General features: G+C 43.9%; 1 protein-coding gene across 1 annotated transcript in view; it reads right to left on the reverse strand.

Annotated features, from left to right (window-relative positions):
• The window catches only part of LOC124622807 (semaphorin-2A-like), a 447,972-nt gene that overhangs the window by 6,561 nt on the left and 417,247 nt on the right, over window positions 1–24,164 (reverse strand). Inside the window, exons 12-13 of the mRNA XM_047148597.1 lie at window positions 10,062–10,259; window positions 3,250–3,496 (exon numbers count right to left, since the gene is read on the reverse strand). Of these exons, the coding sequence (XP_047004553.1) occupies window positions 3,250–3,496; window positions 10,062–10,259 (445 nt within the window). The remainder of the gene's footprint in view (window positions 1–3,249; window positions 3,497–10,061; window positions 10,260–24,164) is intronic.

Below are 24,164 nucleotides of genomic sequence, written 5' to 3' on the forward strand. Positions count from 1 at the left end.
CAGTGCTGAGATTCTTGAGTATAATTTTGAAGATTCTTGAGTATAATTTTGAAACAAATTTAGAAAATAAAATATTGAAATCTGAATGTTTAATTTCAGTAAAAAGATTCAGACATTTGAAGATTATTTTTAAGATCACTGTAAAAGACATCCAAAAAATCTTATACAAAAGTATTTGTCTGCGTTATTAAATAAAGTCTTCAATTTTTCAAGCGCATTTTAGTAAGTTTAGTATATAAAGGAAGCTTTTAAAAATCCTTCAAAATAAAATGAAGTAATAAATTCTCAAGAACTCTTCGATGGATCTGGTTGTAACTTTGTACTCATATTTAGTAATATGCAAAAATTTTATGTTTAAAATTTGAGGCCGTTTCGAAAAAGTTTCATTTTGTACCAGGCTATCCACTTGTGTTAAATATTTAATGTTAGGCATGTTAAACGTCTATAGTGCAAGACGCAAAACACTAACTATGTTGGTTTTATATCTTTCAGGTTGAGTTAGTAGTAAGGAAACAATAAATTAAAACGTGATGCCTGATGCTGAAGTCTTACTCTGTGAACAAAGAAAATGTAATAAGCGATAAACTTTTTTTCCATTTAAATACTCTGCGGAAGTTTCAGCGGGAAAATATTTCGAAATTGTTTAAAATTATGTGCATAATCTACTGGGAGCCTCTAAGTGCCCTCATTCTCAAAAAATGGATGAATATAGCCTGAGTTATGCTTCCTCAAGTCATATAAACAGTTTGCAGCTTCATTACTTTACTTACTGTGCTAAGCCTTTAATGTAAGATTATACATCTTCAATAGTAGACCACGACAGCATTTTAATGTTTGTAATTCGGTCAATAATTGTATGGTATATTGAAAATCAAACATTGGCTATAATTAAAAGCTGTCAGACAGGCAGCAAACAATTGGAACTAGTGGTCCATTTTACCCATTTAGTAACGCAGATGTCGAGGGAAGTTTAACTGTCATAACACCGAGAGGAAAGAAAATATTTCAGAACCTGGTTGATGTGCTATACTGCAGCGCACACAGCATCATTAAGAAGGTGATGGACCACCAGCAACTGAGATACACAGATCCGACCAACACAGCAGTAGACCAATGACAATTGTGATGATGGTGATGATGATGTAAGAAACATCAAAATATACAGTGCCGGAAAGAAACGCAACATCGTCAAGGATTCTATTCAGTGGCACCAGTGTATAATACGTGCATCCTGAGTTGCAGTATTAGTGAATCATTTCTCATGGTTATCGGCTATCAGGTGGCGCTCAGGAAGTCTGTCTATGCGGCCTATGTTTCGACTCTGCAGGCGTTAACAGTGTTGAGTTTTATCTGAAGAGAGTTTGCTAAATTAATTACATGTTACAACCACGCCTCACCAACTGCTACGTCCGCCTGCTGAACAAGTTAAGCATTTGAACGGCGTCGCATTGTGGGCCTGTGGGAAACTGACTAAACTTATGGACGGATTGCTGCATATGATGGACAGAATGTATCGCTCATGTGTCGCTGCTTTCAGCAGTGATCTGTGGAACATTGTCACACCCATAAACCAGGTTCTGGACATACGTGCAGGATAGACGCACGTCATAAACGACAGCTTTTTGCGGACAGCGGTGGCCGATGAAACATCATCCACAGAAGAGACACAGACACGTCGCAACTAAAGTGTCACCAAGGACCGTTGGAAGCTCACCTCTTGCTGCAGGGTAGAGGTCACAGCCGGCCGGAGTGGTCGAGTGGTTCTAGGCGCTTCAGTCTGGAGCCGCGCGACCGCTACGGTCGCAATTCAAATCCTGTCTCGGGCATGGATGTGTGTGATGTTCTTAGGTTAGTTAGGTTTAAGTAGTTCTAAGTTCTAGGGGACTGATGACCTCCGCTGGTAAGTCCCATAGCGCTCAGAGCCATTTGAACCGCTTTTTAAAGATCACATGTGCCTCTGGTCAGGCTATCACAAACACCGCCGAGCATGGCTACACTGGTGTCGTGAAAGAGTCAACTGTTGACAGCAATAGCGCTCTGTTGTGTTCAGTGATGAGAGTAGGTTCTGTGCTTGTGCAAGTGATGGACGTACACGTGTCCGCAGTTGGTGGTCGTGCGGTAGCGTTCTCGCTTCCCGCGCCCGGGTTCCCGGGTTCGATTCCCGGCGGGGTCAGGGATTTTCTCTGCCTCGTGATGACTGGGTGTTGTGTGCTGTCCTTAGGTTAGTTAGACTTAAGTAGTTCTAAGTTCTAGGGGACTGATGACCATAGATGTTAAGTCCCATAGTGCTCAGAGCCATTTGAACCATTTTTGACGTACACGTGTATGGCAGAGACCTGGTCAGCTACCTATCCTACAGTGCATTCACCCATCTCATGGTGTGGAGGGTGCATAAATTGCATATCGCGGTCACATTTGATGTTTCTACAGGGTAAAACAATCAGTGCTCCTACAATGCAGGTGTGCTACAGCCATTCCTTCGATAGGAAGATGTTGTGTTTTTCAGCAGGACAATGCACGTCTAAGTACGGCTGCTGCAACAAACGTGGTCATCATGGTGTCAAACAATGCTGTGGCCAGGAAGATCACAAGATCTCTCACCAATTGAACACTTATGGGACATGAAGCAGGAACTTATTCGTTCACCATAGCCTGCAAGAACCAATAAATAGCAGCAAAAGGTGCAAGATGCTTGGGGCATTCTGTTGCAGGTTGCTCTATGGCACCTTCATGATGTTTTGCATGCGAGAATACACGCCTGTGTTGCAGCCAGGAGTGGGCTAGACTGTATACTGATGCGACTGTTTCGGCACTTTTTTCTATGACACGTGTTTTTCGTTTGGGCTGAATTTTTATCACATATTCATACAATCATTCACTACTTGTCACATCACTTGTTAATAGAATGACTTAGCCTTTGAAGGTGTTGCATTCCATTCTGGTAGTGTACTAGGTTACAGCCCATTTAAAAGTGCATACCCTACTTTTACGGCGATGACGTTAAAAATGTTGGTGGCTCTTGGCTTTCAATGGGCTTCCCTCATATATGACTGTTAGGTTACATCATTTCTTAAGATAAATGTGTTGGTGACGAGCAGCCTACAAGTGTTGGAGAAATGACATGTATAGGAACAAACATGACGAGATAATTTCAATTCGTTAGGAAACGGTCCCTCAATTTTTACGTACGACTGGCTCTTCAATGACCGTCGAGATACTGGTACAGGAGAAGGACTTTTGGGAGCTCACCGCCTTGCGCTCCTGCCACGCCTGCATGGCGCGCCGGTACTTGTCGAACTCGCGGCACCAGTCCGAGTAGACCTGCCGGTAGTCGCGCGACTGCGTGGGCGCCGCGCAGCGGTACGCGTCCACGGTGACGTTGAGTGCGCACAGCAGGCTGCCGCCCAGCCAGCAGTCGTAGCGGCCCGCGTCCGCCTCCGTCACCGACAGCACCACCAGGCCGTGCTCCGACGTCTCCACGTACTTGTCAGACCTGCTGGAGGAACCGAGAAACTTTCACGAGAGCAAGGAGAAAACAACGAAACTACTGTGCGTCTCCACTTACATTCCTTCTTCCTTATTATCTCCAGAGCTTTGAGTCAGACTTTTGAGAAAAAAAGAAAAAAGAAACGTGAATATCGTGGACCGGCTGTGTTGACTTTCGCTGACAAGTGCTCTACCGACTGAGCTATTCAACCACGACGTATGGTTCCACCGTCATGGTTATGCAACCGGCAGTACCTCATCTCCCACCTTCCGAACTTCAGAGTTCTCCAGCAACGTTCTGGGACTAGCACGCATGGAGGAAAAGATATTGACAAGGCATATATTACCCACAACCTGAAGGTTTGCTTCGAGAATGAATTTTCGTTCTGGCGTGGACTGTGCGTTGATTTGATATATAGGTGAATACACTTCTTCAAAAACATTCGAAATTGGACTAGTAAAAAATAGAGCCTCAAATGCCATAACAACAAATTAATCCGTATGAGGAACAAAACCCCTCATCGAACTAGCGAGAGACTCTCAGACATAATGAGCAAAAGAGGAACTGATTCTTATGGACACATCCACCGCAAAAATCCGAATAGATCAACAAAAAAATTTTATTGCTTCTGCAACGAAAAAACACAACCAAATTGGTTTACGAAACAGAAAAATGACTTCAGAGAATTCTTAACCACAGAAAATAAGCTCATAGTTAAGACTACAAGCAAGCAAATAAATAAAAGATAATAAAGAGAGTTTGAAAGTCAAAATAAAAACCAAAGGAACAATCCAAATCCCTGAAGAAAAAAGGAAAGCAAGATTAGAAAGAATGAAAAAGTAATGGGCTAATAGAAATGCTTTTCAAATAATATGACACAGGTAGACATACAAAAAAGTGTATTATGAAAATTTGTTTATGATACAGGTAATTAGTAAAGTACTATAATTACACCCTGTAAATCGCAATATCCTGATTACATATTTTGTTATTTTTGTTTGTTATTCATTTTATTATGAAGGGAAACTGTTGCCTAGATTAAATATCATAATATAATTTGTATAAATAATTTTTATTACAGTTTATTTGTAATACAAATGGTTTATGAAATAATCACATTCAGATAAATAAAATAAATTTTGTTTATTCTGCCTGTTATGTCAGGTTTATCAGAATTTCTTTTTCATTTCTTGATGTTGAATTTAGTTCATTCACAATAAATAAAAATTAATTAATTACAATAAATCATAATTATTACACAAGTAATTGCATGACTTGTTGTTTTAAAACAAATATGAGTTTTATTGTTAATTGTCTTTCCTTAACCTTTTTAGTTAAAATAATAACCTAATAATATTTAAGATACATGTTATAGAATCAGTAATGTATAATTTATTAGAAATGGAATATAACAGTGGAATTATATCACCTTTTCCAATTACATCTCAGTAAATTATTTGTTACTACAATTTCATTATTATTCTGGGTATTCTTGACTAAGATATCAAATACAGTTTATTATTTTTATTAATAATTGAATCATTCGATCTAAGAGCATAATGTTTCGAGTTACATCCCATGCCTTCAGGTCTGAAGTTACTGTTACTTCAGAAACCACAAAGCTTTATTCATTAGTGATTGAGGTAATATCACTAACATAGATACATTTCCAGAACTTTTTCCTGGAAGGTATTATATGCTCAAATTAAAAAGGAGTAGGGGGAAAGAAGAACTTTATACAGTACCATGATTTATTTCATGAACTCTAGTTCCAGATTTATCTGAGATTACCTAGATGCATCTATTTTTCAGCAGGTTGCCGATTAGGATGGTTAGCTTCTGACATGTAATGGCAGTTGTGGGTTTGAGCAGGAGTATCTAATGCCAGGCAGTATCATAGGCTGCAGTTAGACCTAAGCAGTCGCTCCATGTTTACGTTGTGCTTCTTAAAACTATATCTGATATGAATTGCTACTGTCGGCATCTGCGTTGCATAAAAAGTGTTTCTTGTTACAAAATACCTTAATTGCTGTTGACATGGAAACAATTACTTTGCTAACATAAAGAATGCTTCTGTATAGACTTCAACACCTACCTTAGACATATGACCTGCCCATACAATAAATCCTAGTAATTGAGCTTATAATATAAGGTAAATCGTTCTTAATGTCCAAAAATATTTTACTTCTCCACTACTCGATAGGCAGTGCAGGGTTAATCACCAGAACATCAGGTGTATCAAATGTCAACAGCCCAAAAGTGCAACACTTGCAGGAAGCTTAAACATGTCAGTCAGTACAGTTGTATCTTTAATTTTCGATTTGTAATATGCACCTTGGTTTAGTTGCACACCACACCACTAGCAAGCAGTAGTGACAGAACATTTAGACAAGTCATCTGCTCAGTGTAGTTGCACCGAATTAGTTTATGGTTGCTGAGAGGCACCATAATGAACAGATTTATAAAGCAGATAGCTTTCATTGTACCTTTCTGAGGAGCAGCTGTAGCTACTTCAATGAATTGTGTGGCTATACTGATGTTTGATACATTATAATGGTGTTGATTTTTACCCCCGTAAAGTAAGTTCAAACTTACTCTATAAAATTTAAGTGTAATAATATTCATTGAACAGCAAAGGCTTCCATTCATCATTGATTAGTATTATATTTGTGTTATTTGCTAAGTGATAGACACATACGAGAAACTCTCTGGCAAATAAGAATGTAATACGAAAGAATAATATATAATTTTATAAACGAAAAGGGACTATAAAATTATATGAGCGTTTTATATAGTCAGCTACTTACTTAAAAAGCGTATATTGGTATAAAACATTTGCCTAAAAACACTGCATATATAAAACAAGCACTTCGAACTGTGGAAGCAAGTGGACTGATGAATACTAACAGGAGACACATGCAGCTAGAAGTAATGCCTATAGCAGTTACTTTTAATGCTTTACCGCCAAATAACTAGAATAATGATGTCCTAACTGTTGCATGTGATGTGGAATGTTGCTATCTTCCGTATACATAATGACCAAGTACAAGTGCTTCAAGTCCATGCCAACACATCATCAGGCAAGGAAGTACAACTAGAATGGGGCTCAATATTTAGTCAGTTTATGACACAGGCAGGGTAAAAAGAACTATAAACGTACAATGTATGTAGCAATTAAAATTGTTGTGCTGAACAGTTGATCTACATCACTCCCTACTTTATGTTCAGATTTTTTGTATAGCGCATATGAACAGGGGGCGTGAGGAACCATCTAAAAACCGCACTGCCTGGTCAGTGTACTACGCCACCGTCGTTAATCGACCGAGCCGCTCCAAACTGGGCCTGGCTCGCTTCCCTGTCTCTCAAACTTCGCTATACGACAAGCCCTTGTTCCTGAAACGTCGACACCACCTATTATATCATACGACGAGTATTTCTTCTCACTGTCGTAAAAAGTAAAATACATTAGATTAAAGCTTGGCGTCGCAACATGGTCACTGCTGGAATGCATATATGTAATGTCAGTATTATCACACACGATATTTGGTCGATACTGTACAGCTAACGGCAATAAAGATTATATACAGACAACTTATTAGCTGTGAAAAAATATGTCATCACAGATGAGATGAAGTGTTAAATTCTTCCGAGATCTTTTCGAAAAGATTGACTTCATGCTAGGAAAACAGTACTTACCTAATTTATCAAAAATAGTCGAGCAGTCAAGGAAACCTATGGAAAACTGTCGTTAGATTAGCAAACACGTAGAGAATCTGCATCTATACTGCGAATGACACCATATGGTGTAAGACAGAGTGTACTTTGTCTACTGTCAATAGCATCTTTTCCTCGTTCGAGTTGCGAACAGTGTTCAGAATGAACTAAGAGTGCTAAGCCTCGGTATGAGATCGAAACTCTCTAACTGTTCCCGAGGCACAACTATCCATAAATATCGGTATTAGCTGCTCATTTGCTGTGGTAGTGATATTGCTAAAATAATTTCGTGTGGCTCAGTGGCCTGGAGGAAGTCTTGGATATGCTAGAAGTTTCTGGTCGTTACGTTTTCGCGCCAAAGAGACAGGCAACATGAAGTAGGACGGGACTGAGGTAGTCATTCCGTGGTTATTGGTCAAGGGTGACTTTCGTCCCGGAAGAGCAGAGAAAAGATTAATATAATTAGTGTAGGAATGATAGAAAGCAATATTTCAGACGCTAGGGTAACAGAACATTCATGGGAAATACTTTTGTGAAGCTGATTATGAAGAATTGTGCTGTATGAGCAGTTTGAAGATTGAGTGGCTTCATGTTTATGGAAAACTAATTTACTTGTAGTTGACAATGAAAAATGTTGGGTATTGGAAGAAGACTTAAGCTGTTTCGGATAAAGTAACCAAATAAATTAAATGTGAGTTGTGCGGCTGAACACAGTGAGGCGTATTACAGCCCATATACCTGCTATACGTGGAATAGTATTGTGTTAAATGAAATGACATTAATCATTTCAGAACAATCATCTGTAATAATTATAATCTGAAAATTTTCGCCGCGCTTTTCTTTCTGTATGTGAAGGCTAATCTCAGAAACTGCTGTAGGGGTTTTGATACGATTTTATTTAATAGATAGATTGAATCACGTGGATGGTTTTAGGGTGTAATTCATAGTCATATTAATGATGAGTATTAATGTATATGTTGTTATCTATTCCATATCTAATTAGCATTTGGTGTGACATCTTGTGCCAGTTATAGGAGCTACGAACTGGCCAACTACAGAGGAAGGAAGTATCTGTAGAGAAAACCACTAAAGTGAACACTCTCGCAACTCCAGAGAGCATCGGAGCTTGATCGGACTCTATGTATCTATCTATGTGTATGTTCTATATATATCGTACATTAAACTCCCCCTGCACGGTTTTCTCTCTGTACGTGAAGGCTAAGCTCACAAATTACTGTACAGAGTACAGATTGTGATACGGTTTGCAGTATTAGATAAACTGGTTTTCTGCGGGGGGGGGGGGGGGGGGGGGGGGGGGGGGGGGGGGAAGGGGCGGCTTTATGTATACTATCTATAAATATCTAGAGCAAATTCACTGTACCATAATGTACCATACGTTCGCCGCCGCGTTTCCCTGTCTGTAGATGAACACTGGTCTCAGAAACTACTGTAGGGATTTTGATATGGTTTTCTTTAATAGACAGACTGATTCACGAAGAATGTTTTGTGTACGTAGTATCTTATCGCTGCACCAGAAAAGTCGCCTTCTTGTAAATACTTAATGCCACCCACGCGAAGGCAGTATGCATCATAGGTTAAATATACATTTCCTTACAAAAACAAAAAAACAAAACCCGCGATGCAAGCAATTCAGTAATTACCAACATATGTCAAATTTACTAATTATTTAGCAATATGAGCCCATTTATCAGCATGACCTTGTACCTCCTGTAGACTGGATGTCTGCATCCGGTTAGGTGAGATGTCATAAAGCCGTTGTACCCTATCCTGAGCAAAGCCGCAACTGTAGTCGTTGGAGTCTTGGAAATTGTCACTGAGAAGGAGGGGATGTCGGCGGTGGTCGCTCATATTTTCTATCATGGGCATATCTGCGGATCTTTATGGCTGCAGGAGGACCTCAGTATCAGGCAGACAGTTCGCGGAAATACGTGCCATGTATGGTCATGCATTGTCCAGTTGAAAAGTGGCATCATGATATAATCACATGACAGATATCACATAAAGATGCATTACTGTGCCATTTCGTCAATCGCTCCCAACCACGACCTGAAGTCATACCCAATGGCTACTCACACCACGATGCCGGAATAAAATAGCTGTGCCTGTCCAAAATACTGGAAGAATTGGGTCTCTCCCTAGGTCTGCACCGTACTCGTCGATGAAGGTCATTCAGGATATGAGGCGCGACTCTTAAGTGATCTGGCTGCTGCTAGTTTCTGACCAATAGTGCCAGATGACACAGAAGGTTGCAGTGAGTCTGTAACTTGTTCTTTGACAGCAGGTGGAGAAGTAAGGTGGTTATTATGTGCTTAGTGCACAGGGCGAATCTTCATTGTGGTGGTCAGACGTGAATGACCGGAACCTTGATGACAAGTATGGCAACCCTCAAATGTCCATGCAATCCAACATCGGACCATTGTCTCATATGATGGCCGATAAATCTGGAAATTTGCACAATGAGATGGGGAAATGGAGATCAACAGTGAGGCTCTTTTCTAATTCTGTCAGGTGCTGATTATGTAGTACCACACGTCATACCTCTGTTCCTTGACAGCCATCACACAATACGTGACGCCTTTCACGCCCCTTATATATTACTAGGCCTTGTAACAATACTAAAAGTATAAATGCAGGCTGGTGACCGTCCTACATGTCACAAGAAAATCCAACTTTTATCATAACGTACCCACTGATGATGTGGTGGTGTATGAAGTTACAATGACACAGAGCATATCTCCTGAGTGATTCACGTTTTATATCTTTCATAGAATACAGGATGGAGTGCCAGGTGGGAGGTATTTGGTCGAGAATTTGGAGGCGACATTCTTTGTGGACTCACCTGTATGCTATGGGCGCCGGCAGCGCGCCTGGCGAAAACGGCGTGTGCGTCCAGGAGAAGTGGTGTCCTCGCAGCGCCCTGGGCACGCGGTGGAAGCAGCCCAGGTGCACGCTCTGCCCCCACGTGGCTGCCAGCACGCGCCGCGCGGCGCTGCCATCGCAGATCCCGGGCCGGCTCTCCGTCACGTCCTGCAGCAACCTGCGGGTGGGCACGCCGTCGGTGATCGCACCCTGTGCTAAACACCTGTCGTCACCCTGAAGCGTCTCACAAGATGAGGGCACAGCCCGCAGTATTCAACTATTTCGACGACCTTCAAAGTGTTTGCCAACTGTGGCAGGCTGCGGAAGGCGATAGGCGTTGGGTTCAGGAGGTAAAGAAGATTTAAACATTACTTGCGTAATCTACCAACCGTTCAGTTCCACGACGATGGAAATGTATTGGATATAATGGCAACAAGTAGACCTGACCTCTTTGAGGATGTCCACATCAAAACTGTTATCAGCTACGATGAATCGGTTAGAAAATGGCAACAATGATTACCAAAGTACAACGCATAATTGAAACAAACATATATATATAGTGAACTAGAAAAAAAATCAGTAGTGTCATTGGTCAGTGAGGACTTGTAGCTTTTAGCACAGACCAGGACCACTTAGAGGAACTGTGGCTCAAGTTTAAGAGAATAGACCACGCACTGATTAGATACGCACCCAGCAGAACAGTTCATAATGGGAGGAAACCTTCATGGTGTACAGTCACTGTAAAGACACTTCTAAAGAAACAGAGATTACTGCATAATACATGTAAAACAGAGCGTAGCGCTATAGATATTGAGATGCTGAATGAAACACGTTCAGCTGTCAAGACGGCAATGTGTGATGGCTTCAGTGACTACTATAGCAGAGTATTGTCAAATGGAGTTTCACAAAATGCTGTGGTAGTATGTACAGTCTGTTAGTTGCACCAAAGTTAGTGTCCAGCCCTAGCAGATGAGAGAAGAACTGAAACAGAAGGTATCAAGGCAAAAGCCGGAATGCTTAACTCCGTTTCAAAATGTTCCTTTACAAAGGAAGACCCAGGACAATTCTCCCAATTAAATCCATGTGCAACTGAAAAGATAAATGAAATAAGTATTAGTGTTGAGAAACAGCTGATATCGTTAAAATGTACGCCTACGGAGTTCCATGCCCCGACGGAATCCTTGACAGATTCTACAGGGTGATTCAAAAAGAATACCACACCTTTAGGAATTTAAAACTCTGCAACGACAAAAGGCAGAGCTAAGCACTATCTGTCGGCGAATTAAGGGAGCTATAAAGTTTCATTTAGTTGTACATTTGTTCGCTTGAAGCGCTGTTGACTAGGCGTCAGCGTCAGTTGATGCTAAGATGGCGACTGCTCAACAGAAAGCTTTTTGTGTTATTGAGTACGGCAGAAGTGAATCGACGACAGTTGTTCAGCGTGCGTTTCGAACGAAGTATGGTGTTAAACCTCCTGATAGGTGGTGTATTAAACGTTGGTATAAACAGTTTACAGAGAATGGGTGTGTGTGCAAAGGGAAAAGTTCTGGACGGCCGAGACAGAGCACTTCATCACTGGCCTCCAAGAAGCCCTGATCTTACCCCCTGCGATTTTTTCTTATAGGGGTATGTTAAGGATATGGTGTTTCGGCCACCTCTCCCAGCCACCATTGATGATTTGAAACGAGAAATAACAGCAGCTATCAAAACTGTTACGCCTGATATGCTACAGAGAGTGTGGAACGAGTTGGAGTATCGGGTTGATATTGCTCGAGTGTCTGGAGGGGGCCATATTGAACATCTCTGAACTTGTTTTTGAGCGAAAAAAACCTTTTTAAATACTCTTTGTAATGATGTACAACAGAAGGTTATATTATGTTTCTTTCATTAAATACACATTTTTAAAGTTGTGGTATTCTTTTTGAATCACCCTGTATATCGAATTTACAGCTGAGTTACTCCCCCTTCTAACTGTAGCCTATCTTAGATCTCTTGACCAAATAACCTTGCCCAGTTCTTTGAAAAAGGCACGTGTCATAATCATCTACAAAAATGGTGATAGAAGTGATCCACAAAACTAAAATAGAATACCCTTGACATCGATTTGTGGTACAATCTTAGAACATATCGTGAGCTCAAACATAATGAAGTATGTTGAACAGAATGACCTTAATGCCAAGCAGCACGGATTTCGAAAACGTCGATCACGTGAAACCCAACTCGCACTTTCCTCATGTGACCTACTGAAAGCTTTGGATCAAGACAACCAGGTAGATGCAGTGTTTCTTGATTTCCGAAAAGCATTTAAATCACCTACGCTTATTGTCAAAAGTTCAGTCATATAGGTTATCAAGTGAAATTTGTGACTGGATTGAGAACTTTTTGGTAGCGAGGATACTGAGACACTGAGACAATGAGAATATCTACCCGTATACCCTGTAAAGAATTTTGATCTCCGTGGCAGAGGATAGCTTTCTATTGTACTCGGTAGTATTTATACAATTTCACTAGTGTAACATGACAGCATAAATGCCAATATGCACTCTGTAATTGGACTAATCTTTTCTTTGACGTTCCTACTGGTGTAACACGTAAGAGACTGTAGTATATCCGCAGATTTCAGTTAATGCTGGTAACTGGAGGTCAGTAAGTTAGCTCTTGCGGGAAAATTGGCGGCGCACATTTTCATGCCTCTGCCACTCCAGTGTTTACAAAAAAGTTCTCGCATTGGAAAAGCAAGCAAATGACCATTCGTTCTGCCCTTATTTGTATACGTTCCATACATCCAATTAGTCCTATTTGGTATGGATCCCACCCTCTTAAGCAATGTTTTGTGATGGGTTTCTCTTGATTTTTGTAAGCAGTCTCATTTGCAGACTGATAACTTTTTCCCAGTTTCCTACCATTGAACTGAAGTCTGCCACCTACCTTAGTTATGACGGGGCCTATGTGATCATTTCGTAGCAATCTGCGACCGCTTGTTACATGAGTCGATTGATTCCAACTGTCACACATTGCGGATGCATTTTTAAAGTGTACAGGTTGACGTTTCTGAAAAGTTAAAGCAAGCTACAAAATCTTGCACCACTTTGAGATCTTACCGACATCTGACTGTACACTGAAGTGACAAGAGCCACGGGATATTTCTTAATATCTTGCATACCTCCTGTAACAGGACGTGGAGCAACAACTCTACGTGGCATGGAATCAACAAGTCTTGGAAGTACCGTGCTGAAATATCGAGCCCTGCTTCCACTACAGCCGTCCATAATTACGAAAGCGTTGCCGGTGCAGGATTTCATACATCAACTGACCTCTCGATTATGTCTCGTTAATATTCAGTGGGATTCATATCGGGCCATCTGGGTGGCCAGATCATTCGCTCGAACTGCCCAGAATGTTCTTCAAACAGCGAACAACTGTGGCCTGGTGACATTGTCTGAGGTGTGGGGTTGATCTGTTATTCTGTTATTTTGCGCAACGAATTAATATGAGATGTACCCTTTACCCTGTGGCTCCTGCAAGATGCAATTTCCACCCCCACACTACTACAGAAGTCAGACAGACGCTCCTAACGTTCTAAAGAGAAATGCCTGAAAAACTTTCAGCAGTAAATGTCTTCTGGAGTCGTCCGCTGTAAGGAAATGACACAAAAATTCACAAAATTTCTTACGTAACTAGTGGGATACTTGGGTACTGGAGTAGTGCTAGTTAGTGTAAGAAAAACATGAAACTGACGAAACTTATTATTTATTTTGCAAAACTTCTGAGAAATCACAATGGCACTTTTAGTTATGAATTGAACAAGTTATATCCTGGTTCTTTTCGGAATGTGAAGTTACCTCTCAAGGATAGGATTCGCTAATGAAATTTCTATACAAAGTTTAAGATGTTTGTTGACTTGGCAGAATGGCTGATAGGTGCGCCTACTCAACTCGAATAACTAGAATGTTGCTAGGTACGGTCGAGGCTGTCGCGTGTGAAATGCAGTGAAGTGTACTGTTGTGGAGGAGATATGGGGGGCTCGCAATAGCTGTAGCGCACAATATCGGAAGCTGTGATGACTGCTGTCTGCGACTCTCGCTGCTGACAAATAAGATAACTCTCGTTCTATCTGGATTGACCTTCGCCAATCAAACTCTCCCTATGCCTTGATGAAGCCAAGGATTCATATTCGCCCCTAGTCTAACTATTGGCGTGGTACACCGGTCAGATAACCAGTCCACCGCGATGCCACTCAAAATTCGCTCGCAGGCGTTTAACTATAACTCTGTCCGTTCACACCGCACAATAAGTGTGTCGGCCAACACAGTGAACTGCTTAATCACAATGACTCAATATAGAGTAGCATTTCGATTCACTCTCGACAAAGGTGCTCTCCCAGAGAAGTACTGAGGAGAGACTTCCTCGTTCCAAGAGCAACAACGGAACGGCGCCTCTCCTCGCCAGAAATGAAGGGCTATATCCTTCGGTCTCTTCCATTATTCCTTAAGCTCAAGGCATCAGAAATATCGTCTGCCAATCAGCATTGCTCTTCTAAAACAGGAGAATGACGTTTCGTTTAAGGCGACCAATCCGAAAACCTGTAGGATGGGCGTTTGGTGTTTGCTGTCTCCCTGTAAAAATCTCTGAAACGGTGTGCTATGAGTAAAGAATTCGTAGGCTGGCTGCTCCCACACAATGTAGCCAAACACGGGGTTGTTGCCCCCTTTCACTTGGGCCCACGCTGTCCACTACACGGGCGGTCACCGGCCGACATAGGCTGGGTCGTCCTCTGAAGGGACTTGCGTCCCGTTGTGCGGTTTCTCTCCTGAACTAAAAGCTTCTGTGACCGTCGTGTCTGGAATGTATGCGTGTACGCCAGCCTCGAGTATTTCAACCATGGTGTGCTTACTTGTTAACTGCATATCGTTTACATGAATTCATACAACATTGACCTTATCGAGTTTGGGTTCGAATGAAGCGTCTTGATGTGCGGAATATGATTGTGAGGGCAGAATATGTAAGCAATGAAGGCCAGGAGACCACAACGTCTTACAATTGTTCTTTAAGAATATAAAGTGCAAATGGCTACAAATGGTTTACAAGTAAGCGAACAGCTATTTCCAGTCAACAATCGATTTATTTGTACCAGTCGATTCGGTATAAACACAACCCACATCATAATGCAGCCACCACCAGCTTGCACAGTGCCTTGAGTGCATGGCTTCATGGGGTCTGCACCGCACTCGAGCACTACCATCAGCTCTTACCAACTGAAATCGGGACACATCTGACCACGACACAGTTTTCCAGTCGTCTGGGGGCCTAACCGATATGATCACAAGTGCAGGAGACATGCGTCGGTCCTCCGCTGCCACAGCCCATTAACGGCAAATTTTGTTACACTGTCTTAACGGATATGCTCGCCGTACGTCCCACACTGATTTCTCGCAATGTTGCTTTCCTGTTGGCGCTCACAATCCTACGCAAAGGTCGTTGCTCACGGTCGTTAAGTGAAGACCGTCGACCGCAGCATTGTCGGTGGTGACAGGTAATGCCTGAAATTTGGTACTCTCGGCTCGCTCTTGACACTGTACATTTCCGAAATTTGAATTCCCGAACGTTTTCCGAAACTGAATGTCTCATGCGCCTAGCATCAACTTGCCTTCCGCTTTCTACATCTATTAATTCCAGTCGTGTGGCGATAATCAAGACGTAAATCTATTCCCAAGAATCACCTGAGTACAAATAACAGCTCTGCCAATGCTCTTCCGTATTCTACCTTGTGTCCGCGATATTACTGCCATCTGTATATGAGCGTGTTGCTATCCCATGACTTTTCCTCAGTGTGTATTTATGCGTCCTTTTCTTCAGACAGTTTTTCATCATTAATAACATCATCTGAGGTTGGTATTAACAATGTGTGGTATAACATTAATATACAAGATTCCACCACACTTTCATAGGACCGCCTGATGTTGCATCTACAGCTGTCGAGGACTCTCCAGCCAAGGTAACATTCAGTGTCGCAAGTGGTAAGGAGTACAGCAGTCAGTCGCAAATACTATTTACTGCAACACCAGATTTCTACTGTGTGACCATCTTCATTGCTAAAAGACATTTAGAAAATTCGAGCCTTACTACACATTGATCATCCAGAACATTGTGACCCTCTACCTAGTACGTCTGCCTTTGTTGTTGGAGCCTTGTGATGTGTTTTAAATTGATTGATTTCTTGTGTCTATGTGTAATCTGTAAGTGAAGGTTAAAAGAGTCTTCGTGTGGTACCCATATGTTCATGGTAGTAACGCCTGTGGTGGTATGGTGCGTCCCTCAGCTGACTGTGTTATCGGATTCTTGGATGCTCATTTACTGTAGTATAGGGTATAGGTATTGTTCTTCATTTCCAAAATTCCAAGCTGATCTGCAGCTTCGTGGATGCCCTGGGCTAGAAGATTCTACGTGACGTGGTAGACTCGGCGTAATGCCTTATTTCGCCGGATTTGTAGTCTCTGCAACTGTGTCTTTCATACGCTGACCAATGCTGCCCTTTCATACACTCCTGGAAATTGAAATAAGAACACCGTGAATTCATTGTCCCAGGAAGGGGAAACTTTATTGACACATTCCTGGGGTCAGATACATCACATGATCACACTGACAGAACCACAGGCACATAGACACAGGCAACAGAGCATGCACAATGTCGGCACTAGTACAGTGTATATCCACCTTTCGCAGCAATGCAGGTTGCTATTCTCCCATGGAGACAATCATAGAGATGCTGGATGTAGTCCTGTGGAACGGCTTGCCATGCCATTTCCACATGGCGCCTCAGTTGGACCAGCGTTCGTGCTGGACGTGCAGACCGCGTGAGACGACGCTTCATCCAGTCCCAAACATGCTCAATGGGGGACAGATCCGGAGATCTTGCTGGCCAGGGTAGTTGACTTACACCTTCTAGAGCACGTTGGGTGACACGGGATACATGCGGACGTGCATTGTCCTGTTGGAACAGCAAGTTCCCTTGCCGGTCTAGGAATGGTAGAGCGATGGGTTCGATGACGGTTTGGATGTACCGTGCACTATTCAGTGTCCCCTCGACGATCACCAGTGGTGTACAGCCAGTGTAGGAGATCGCTCCCCACACCATGATGCCGGGTGTTGGCCCTTTGTGCCTCGGTCGTATGCAGTTCTGATTGTGGCGCTCACCTGCACGGCGCCAAACACGCATACGACCATCATTGGCACCAAGGCAGAAGCGACTCTCATCGCTGAAGACGACACGTCTCCATTCGTCCCTCCATTCACGCCTGTCGAGACACCACTGGAGTCGGGCTGCACGATGTTGGGGCGTGAGCGGAAGACGGCCTAACGGTGTGCGGGACCGTAGCCCAGCTTCATGGAGACGGTTGCGAATGGTCCTCGCCGATACCCCAGGAGCAACAGTGTCCCTAATTTGCTGGGAAGTGGCGGTGCGGTCCCCTACGGCACTGCGCAGGATCCTACGGTCTTGGCGTGCATCCGTGCGTCGCTGCGGTCCGGTCCCAGGTCGACGGGCACGTGCACCTTCCGCCGACCACTGGCGACAACATCGATGTACTGTGGAGACCTCACGCCCCACGTGTTGAGCAATTCGGCGGTACGTCCACCCGGCCTCCCGCATGCCCACTATACGCCCTCACTCAAAGTCTGTCAACTGCACATACGGTTCACGTCCACGCTGTCGTGGCATGCTACCAGTGTTAAAGACTGCGATGGAGCTCCGTATGCCACGGCAAACTGGCTGACACTGACGGCGGCGGTGCACAAATGCTGCGCAGCTAGCGCCATTCGACGGCCAACACCGCGGTTCCTGGTGTGTCCGCTGTGCCGTGCGTGTGATCATTGCTTGTACAGCCCTCTCGCAGTGTGCGGAGCAAGTATGGTGGGTCTGACACACCGGTGTCAATGTGTTCCTTTTTCCATTTCCAGGAGTGTATGTTGTGCGTGGGCCAACGTCAAGTCAGAAAAATGATCGAGCCGTATTAGGCCATTAGGGCCTCCACATAGATACAGAAAGCCAAAATCAGATTCTTAATAAGAGCAAAATGATGCACTCTTCCAGATAAAACTGGAAATGAAAAAATAAGGGAAGAACTAAGAATAAATTCTTTTAATGAAAAAACTGTAATCTGCACAAATGATTGGAGAGAGCATGATGATAGGATGCTGAAGGAGAGATTTATAAGAAGGATGTTACAGTGTAGGCCCCAGGGAAGACGATATCCTGGAAGACAAAGGAACCGATGGTTAGAAATGTTCTGGAGCTGAATCGGTCAACATTGCGTAATTCATGGAGTGTGGAAGAAGAGAGCCCCCACGTCTCTCACAAAAATAATGCTCCCATTATTCTATTGATACGCCAACTCAAGTCTGCTGTCGTACTCGTGGCCTACTAACAGGCACTGGCCCCAACAGCTTCAGCAGCATCACACACTGGTAAGCCATATATAATATCGCCTTACTGGTGTGATGGACAACTTTTGCAACGCAATACAACAGCGATTCTGCGTGGCATGGAATCGAGAACGTGGCAGCAGTAGACGTCTACGCACAGGAAACATAGCTCATGTAAATCATAGAAGCGTTTTCTGTGGGTGCGGAGATGGCACCAGATTGTGCCCCAGATCTGTTCCATCGGGTTCAGGCCAAGACAATTTAGTGGTCAAGACATCTACATGAGTTCACTAACACATTCCTCAAAACACTGTAGCACGATTTTGGCTTCGTATTATGAGCAGTTATCGTGCTGGAAGATAGTATCGCCGGAGGAGAAGACATCAAGTATGAAAAGATACAGGTGCCCCGATATAATGTTCACGTAGTCCACAGCAGGTGCGGTTCTTTGAGTTACCATGGAAGCGATGGTGGTTATTTCCAATAGAATAATACCGGAGCCCCCGGCCTGCATCCATGGCGTGGTGGATGTTTCGAGCAACCGTTCGCGTTGATGACGACGTATCCGCACGTAACCATCGATCTGGTGTAGCAAGAAACGTGATTCATTCGATAAGGTGACACGTTCGCACTCACCCATAGTCCAATCTCGATGATTTCGTGGTTACTACAATCGTAATTCCGAAATCAGATACTTGATTGTAAGGCGTACCCAGGAGCAGATATAGACTCAGATCACAATATAGTAGTGATGAAGAGTAGGCTGAAGATCAAGACATTAGTCAGGAAGAATCAATACGTAAAGAAGTGGGATACGGAAGTACTAAGGAATGACGAGATACGTTTGAAGTTCTCTAACGCTATAGATACAGCAATAAGGAATAGCGCAGTAGGCAGTACAGTTGAAGAGGAATGGACATCTCTAAAAAGGGCCATCACAGAAGGTAGCTGCGAAGAAACCGTGGGTAACAGAAGAAATACTTCAGTTGATTGATGAAAGGAGGAAGTACAAACATGTTCCGGAAAAATCAGGCATACAGAAATACAAGTCGCTGAGGAATGAAATAAATAGGAAGTGCAGGGAAGCTAAGACGAAATGGCTGCAGGAAAAATGTGAAGACATTGAAAAAGATATGATTGTCGGAAGGACAGACTCAGCATACAGGAAAGTCAAAACAACCTTTGGTGACATTAAAAGCAACGGTGGTAACATTAAGAGTGCAACGGGAATTCCACTGTTAAATGCAGAGGAGAGAGCAGATAGGTGGAAAGAATACATTGAAAGCCTGTATGAGGGTGAAGTTTTGTCTGGTGTGATAGAAGAAGAAACAGAAGTCGATTTAGAAGAGATAGGGGATCCAGTATTAGAATCGGAATTTAAAAGAGCTTTGGAGGACTTACGGTCAAATAAGGCAGAAGGGATGGATAACATTCCATCAGAATTTCTAAAACCCTTGGGGGAAGTGGCAACAAAACGACTATTCACGTTGGTGTGTAGAATATATGAGTTTGGTGATATACCATCTGACTTTTGGAAAAGCATCATCCACACAATTCCGAAGACGGCAAGAGCTGACAAGTGCGAGAATTATCGCACAATCAGCTTAACAGCTCATGCATCGAAGCTGCTTACAAGAATAATATACAGAAGAATGGAAAAGAAAATTGAGAATGAGCTAGGTGAAGATCAGTTTGGCTTTAGGAAAAGCAAAGGGACGAGATCATTTAATTCTTCTTCACTTTCACTCAGGATAGCAATGTCATCAGCGAATCGTATCATTGATCTCCTTTCACCTTGTATTTTAATTCCACTCCTGAACCTTTGCCGGCCGCGGTGGTCTCGCGGTTCTAGGCGCGCAGTCCGGAACCGCGCGACTGCTACGGTCGCAGGCTCGAATCCTGCTTCGGGCATGGCTGTGTGTGATGTCCTTAGGTTAGTTAGGTTTAAGTAGTTCTAAGTTCTAGGGGACTGACGTTACGACTAATAATGGAAGCAAGGCTAAAGAAAAATCAAGAGACTTTCATAGGATTTGTCGACCTGGAAAAAGCGTTCGACAATATAAAATGGTGCAAGCTGTTCGAGATTCTGAAAAAAGTAGGGGTAAGCTATAGGGAGAGACGGGTCATATACAATATGTACAACAACCAAGAAGGAATAATAAGAGTGGACGATCAAGAACGAAGTGCTCGTATTAAGAACGGTGTAAGACAAGGTTGTAGCCTTTCGCCCCTACTCTTCAATCTGTACATCGAAGAAGCAATGATGGAAATAAAAGAAAGGTTCAGGTTCAAATGGTTCAAATGGCTCTGAGCACTATGGGACTTAACAGCTGTGGTCATCAGTCCCCTAGAACTTAGAACTACTTAAACCTAACTAACCTAAGGACATCACACACATCCATGCCCGAAGCAGGATTCGAGCCTGCGACCGTAGCAGTCGCGCGGTTCCGGACTGCGCGCCTAGAACCGCGAGACCACCGCGGCCGGCAAAGGTTCAGAAGTGGAATTAAAATACAAGGTGAAAGGAGATCAATGATACGATTCGCTGATGACATTGCTATCCTGAGTGAAAGTGAAGAAGAATTAAATGATCTGCTGAACGGAATGAACAGTCTAATGAGTACACAGTATGGTTTGAGAGTAAATCGGAGAAAGACGAAGGTAATGAGAAGTAGTAGAAATGAGAACAGCGAGAAACTTAACATCAGGATTGATGGTCACGAAGTCAATGAAGTTAAGGAATTCTGCTACCTAGGCAGTAAAATAACCAATGACGGACGGAGCAAGGAGGACATCAAAAGCAGACTCGCTATGGCAAAAAAGACATTTCTAGCCAAGAGAAGTCAACTAATATCAAATACCGGCCTTAATTTGAGGAAGAAATTTCTGAGAATGTACGTCTGGAGTACAGCATTGTATGGTAGTGAAACATGGACTGTGAGAAAACCGGAACAGAAGAGAATCGAAGCATTTGAGATATGGTGCTATAGACGAATGTTGAAAATTAGGTGGACTGATAAGGTAAGGAATGAGGAGGTTCTACGCAGAGTCGGAGAGGAAAGGAATATGTGGAAAACACTGATAAGGAGAAGGGACAGGATGATAGGACACCTGCTAAGACATGAGGGAAAGACTTCCATGGTACTAGAGGGAGCTGTAGAGGGCAAAAACTGTAGAGGAAGACAGACTGGAATACGTCAAGGAAATAATTGAGGACGTAGGTTGCAAGTGCTACTCTGAGATGAAGAGGTTAGCACAGGAAAGGAATTCGTGGCGGGCCGCATCAAACCAGTCAGTAGACTGATGACCAAAAAAGAAAAATCGTAATGGACGATGCTCTTGAGTCAGCAAGGGAACACGTAGGGCTTGTCTGCTGCAGAGCCCCAGATACAACAATGTGTGCTGAACGACGTGCTAGCAACTCTTCTTTCTCGACAAGTATTGTATGTACTCTGTCTTCAGATCTCCCAGAGGTCGTCGCCTTTCCTTCCTAACAGAGACGGAAAGGCTGCAACTTCCAGGTCCTGTGATGAAGTTTGGATGTCCAATACCTTATCGCCAACTCGTAGTTTCAGCGTTCTTTAATCAGATTCCACAGATGTTCACCACCGTAACGTGGAATTGACAACTAACTTTGCCGTTTCCGAGCTACATTATCTTACGTGCAACCCCACAACAATTTACCGTATGTCAAAGTCGCTTATCTCTGCGGATTTTCGCCTTTATGACCTGTTTGTTCGCTGGAAATGTTGTCTTTTCGTCTCTGCTTTGATTATATACGTTACTTACCAAATCACGAGAACGTAAAGCCACATGGCGCGATCCAGGCTCACGGTGGCAATGGCACGATCATTTACATCATCAGTGTAGGGTAAACCTTTCTTGGTCTTTGCTCAGCATTCCTATAAATCCTAGTAGTTTGTCCGTACTTTTTGTTACATCCTATATATATATATATATGGGTTGGAAAAAAGTGTGGAAACACCAAGACCACAACACATTGCCATTCCTAACACGCTATAGGAAACCTGTTAGCATGCAAAACAGCTTCGAGTAGAATGGATAACTACAGGTGAGCCGTGTGCGGCTCGCGTTGGGGCCTTTGGTAGGTTGGAATCGTGTAATAGATAAAGTGGCTTTTCGTTTATTTTCTTCTGTTTACTGGCACCACTACGTTTGCTAGCATTGTCTGTCCGCGAGTGGCAGCTGCAGCATTTATCGATATCTAGTACCCATACTATCTTTGGAAGGACGTGAAGTGTTTTCCGGGTCGGGTGCGTCGGTAGTTTGGTTAGGACGGAGTAGCAGAGAGGTCCAGCAGTGCGTGGACATGCCAGGACCGCTGACGGCACGCAGACATTGCCGGATCGAGGGGCTGTAGTTGCGAGGGCCACAACTTCGTTGTCCACCGGACCCAGTAGTTGAGTGAATATTAATCCAGTAGTGAAACCTTCATTTTGGTAATCACGCCATTTCTTCGTGCGTTGCTTCTCGAGGGTCGCCGTGAGACTAACAGCAGGAAGTGCAGCGTGTAGAGTTGGCGGAATCTACACTCCTGGAAATGGAAAAAAGAACACATTGACACCGGTGTGTCAGACCCACCATACTTGCTCCGGACACTGCGAGAGGGCTGTACAAGCAATGATCACACGCACGGCACAGCGGACACACCAGGAACCGCGGTGTTGGCCGTCGAATGGCGCTAGCTGCGCAGCATTTGTGCACCGCCGCCGTCAGTGTCAGCCAGTTTGCCGTGGCATACGGAGCTCCATCGCAGTCTTTAACACTGGTAGCATGCCGCGACAGCGTGGACGTGAACCGTATGTGCTGTTGACGGACTTTGAGCGAGGGCGTATAGTGGGCATGCGGGAGGCCGGGTGGACGTACCGCCGAATTGCTCAACACGTGGGGCGTGAGGTCTCCACAGTACATCGATGTTGTCGCCAGTGGTCGGCGGAAGGTGCACGTGCCCGTCGACCTGGGACCGGACCGCAGCGACGCACGGATGCACGCCAAGACCGTAGGATCCTACGCAGTGCCGTAGGGGACCGCACCGCCACTTCCCAGCAAATTAGGGACACTGTTGCTCCTGGGGTATCGGCGAGGACCATTCGCAACCGTCTCCATGAAGCTGGGACACGGTCCCGCACACCGTTAGGCCGTCTTCCGCTCACGCCCCAACATCGTGCAGCCCGCCTCCAGTGGTGTCGCGACAGGCGTGAATGGAGGGACGAATGGAGACGTGTCGTCTTCAGCGATGAGAGTCGCTTCTGCCTTGGTGCCAATGATGGTCGTATGCGTGTTTGGCGCCGTGCAAGTGAGCGCCACAATCAGGACTGCATACGACCGAGGCACACAGGGCTAACACTCGGCATCATGGTGTGGGGAGCGATCTCCTATACTGGCCGTACACCACTGGTGATCGTCGAGGGGACACTGAATAGTGCGCGGTACATCCAAACCGTCACCGAACCCATCGTTCTACCATTCCTAGACCGGCAAGGGAACTTGCTGTTCCAACAGGACAATGCACGTCCGCATGTATCCCGTGCCACCCAACGTGCTCTAGAAGGTGTAAGTCAACTACCCTGGCCAGCAAGATCTCCGGATCTGTCCCCCATTGAGCATGTTTGGGACTGGATGAAGCGTCGTCTCACGCGGT

The sequence above is a fragment of the Schistocerca americana genome, chromosome 7 (genome assembly GCF_021461395.2).
Source record: "Schistocerca americana isolate TAMUIC-IGC-003095 chromosome 7, iqSchAmer2.1, whole genome shotgun sequence".
NCBI classification, from domain to species: Eukaryota; Metazoa; Arthropoda; class Insecta; order Orthoptera; family Acrididae; genus Schistocerca; species Schistocerca americana.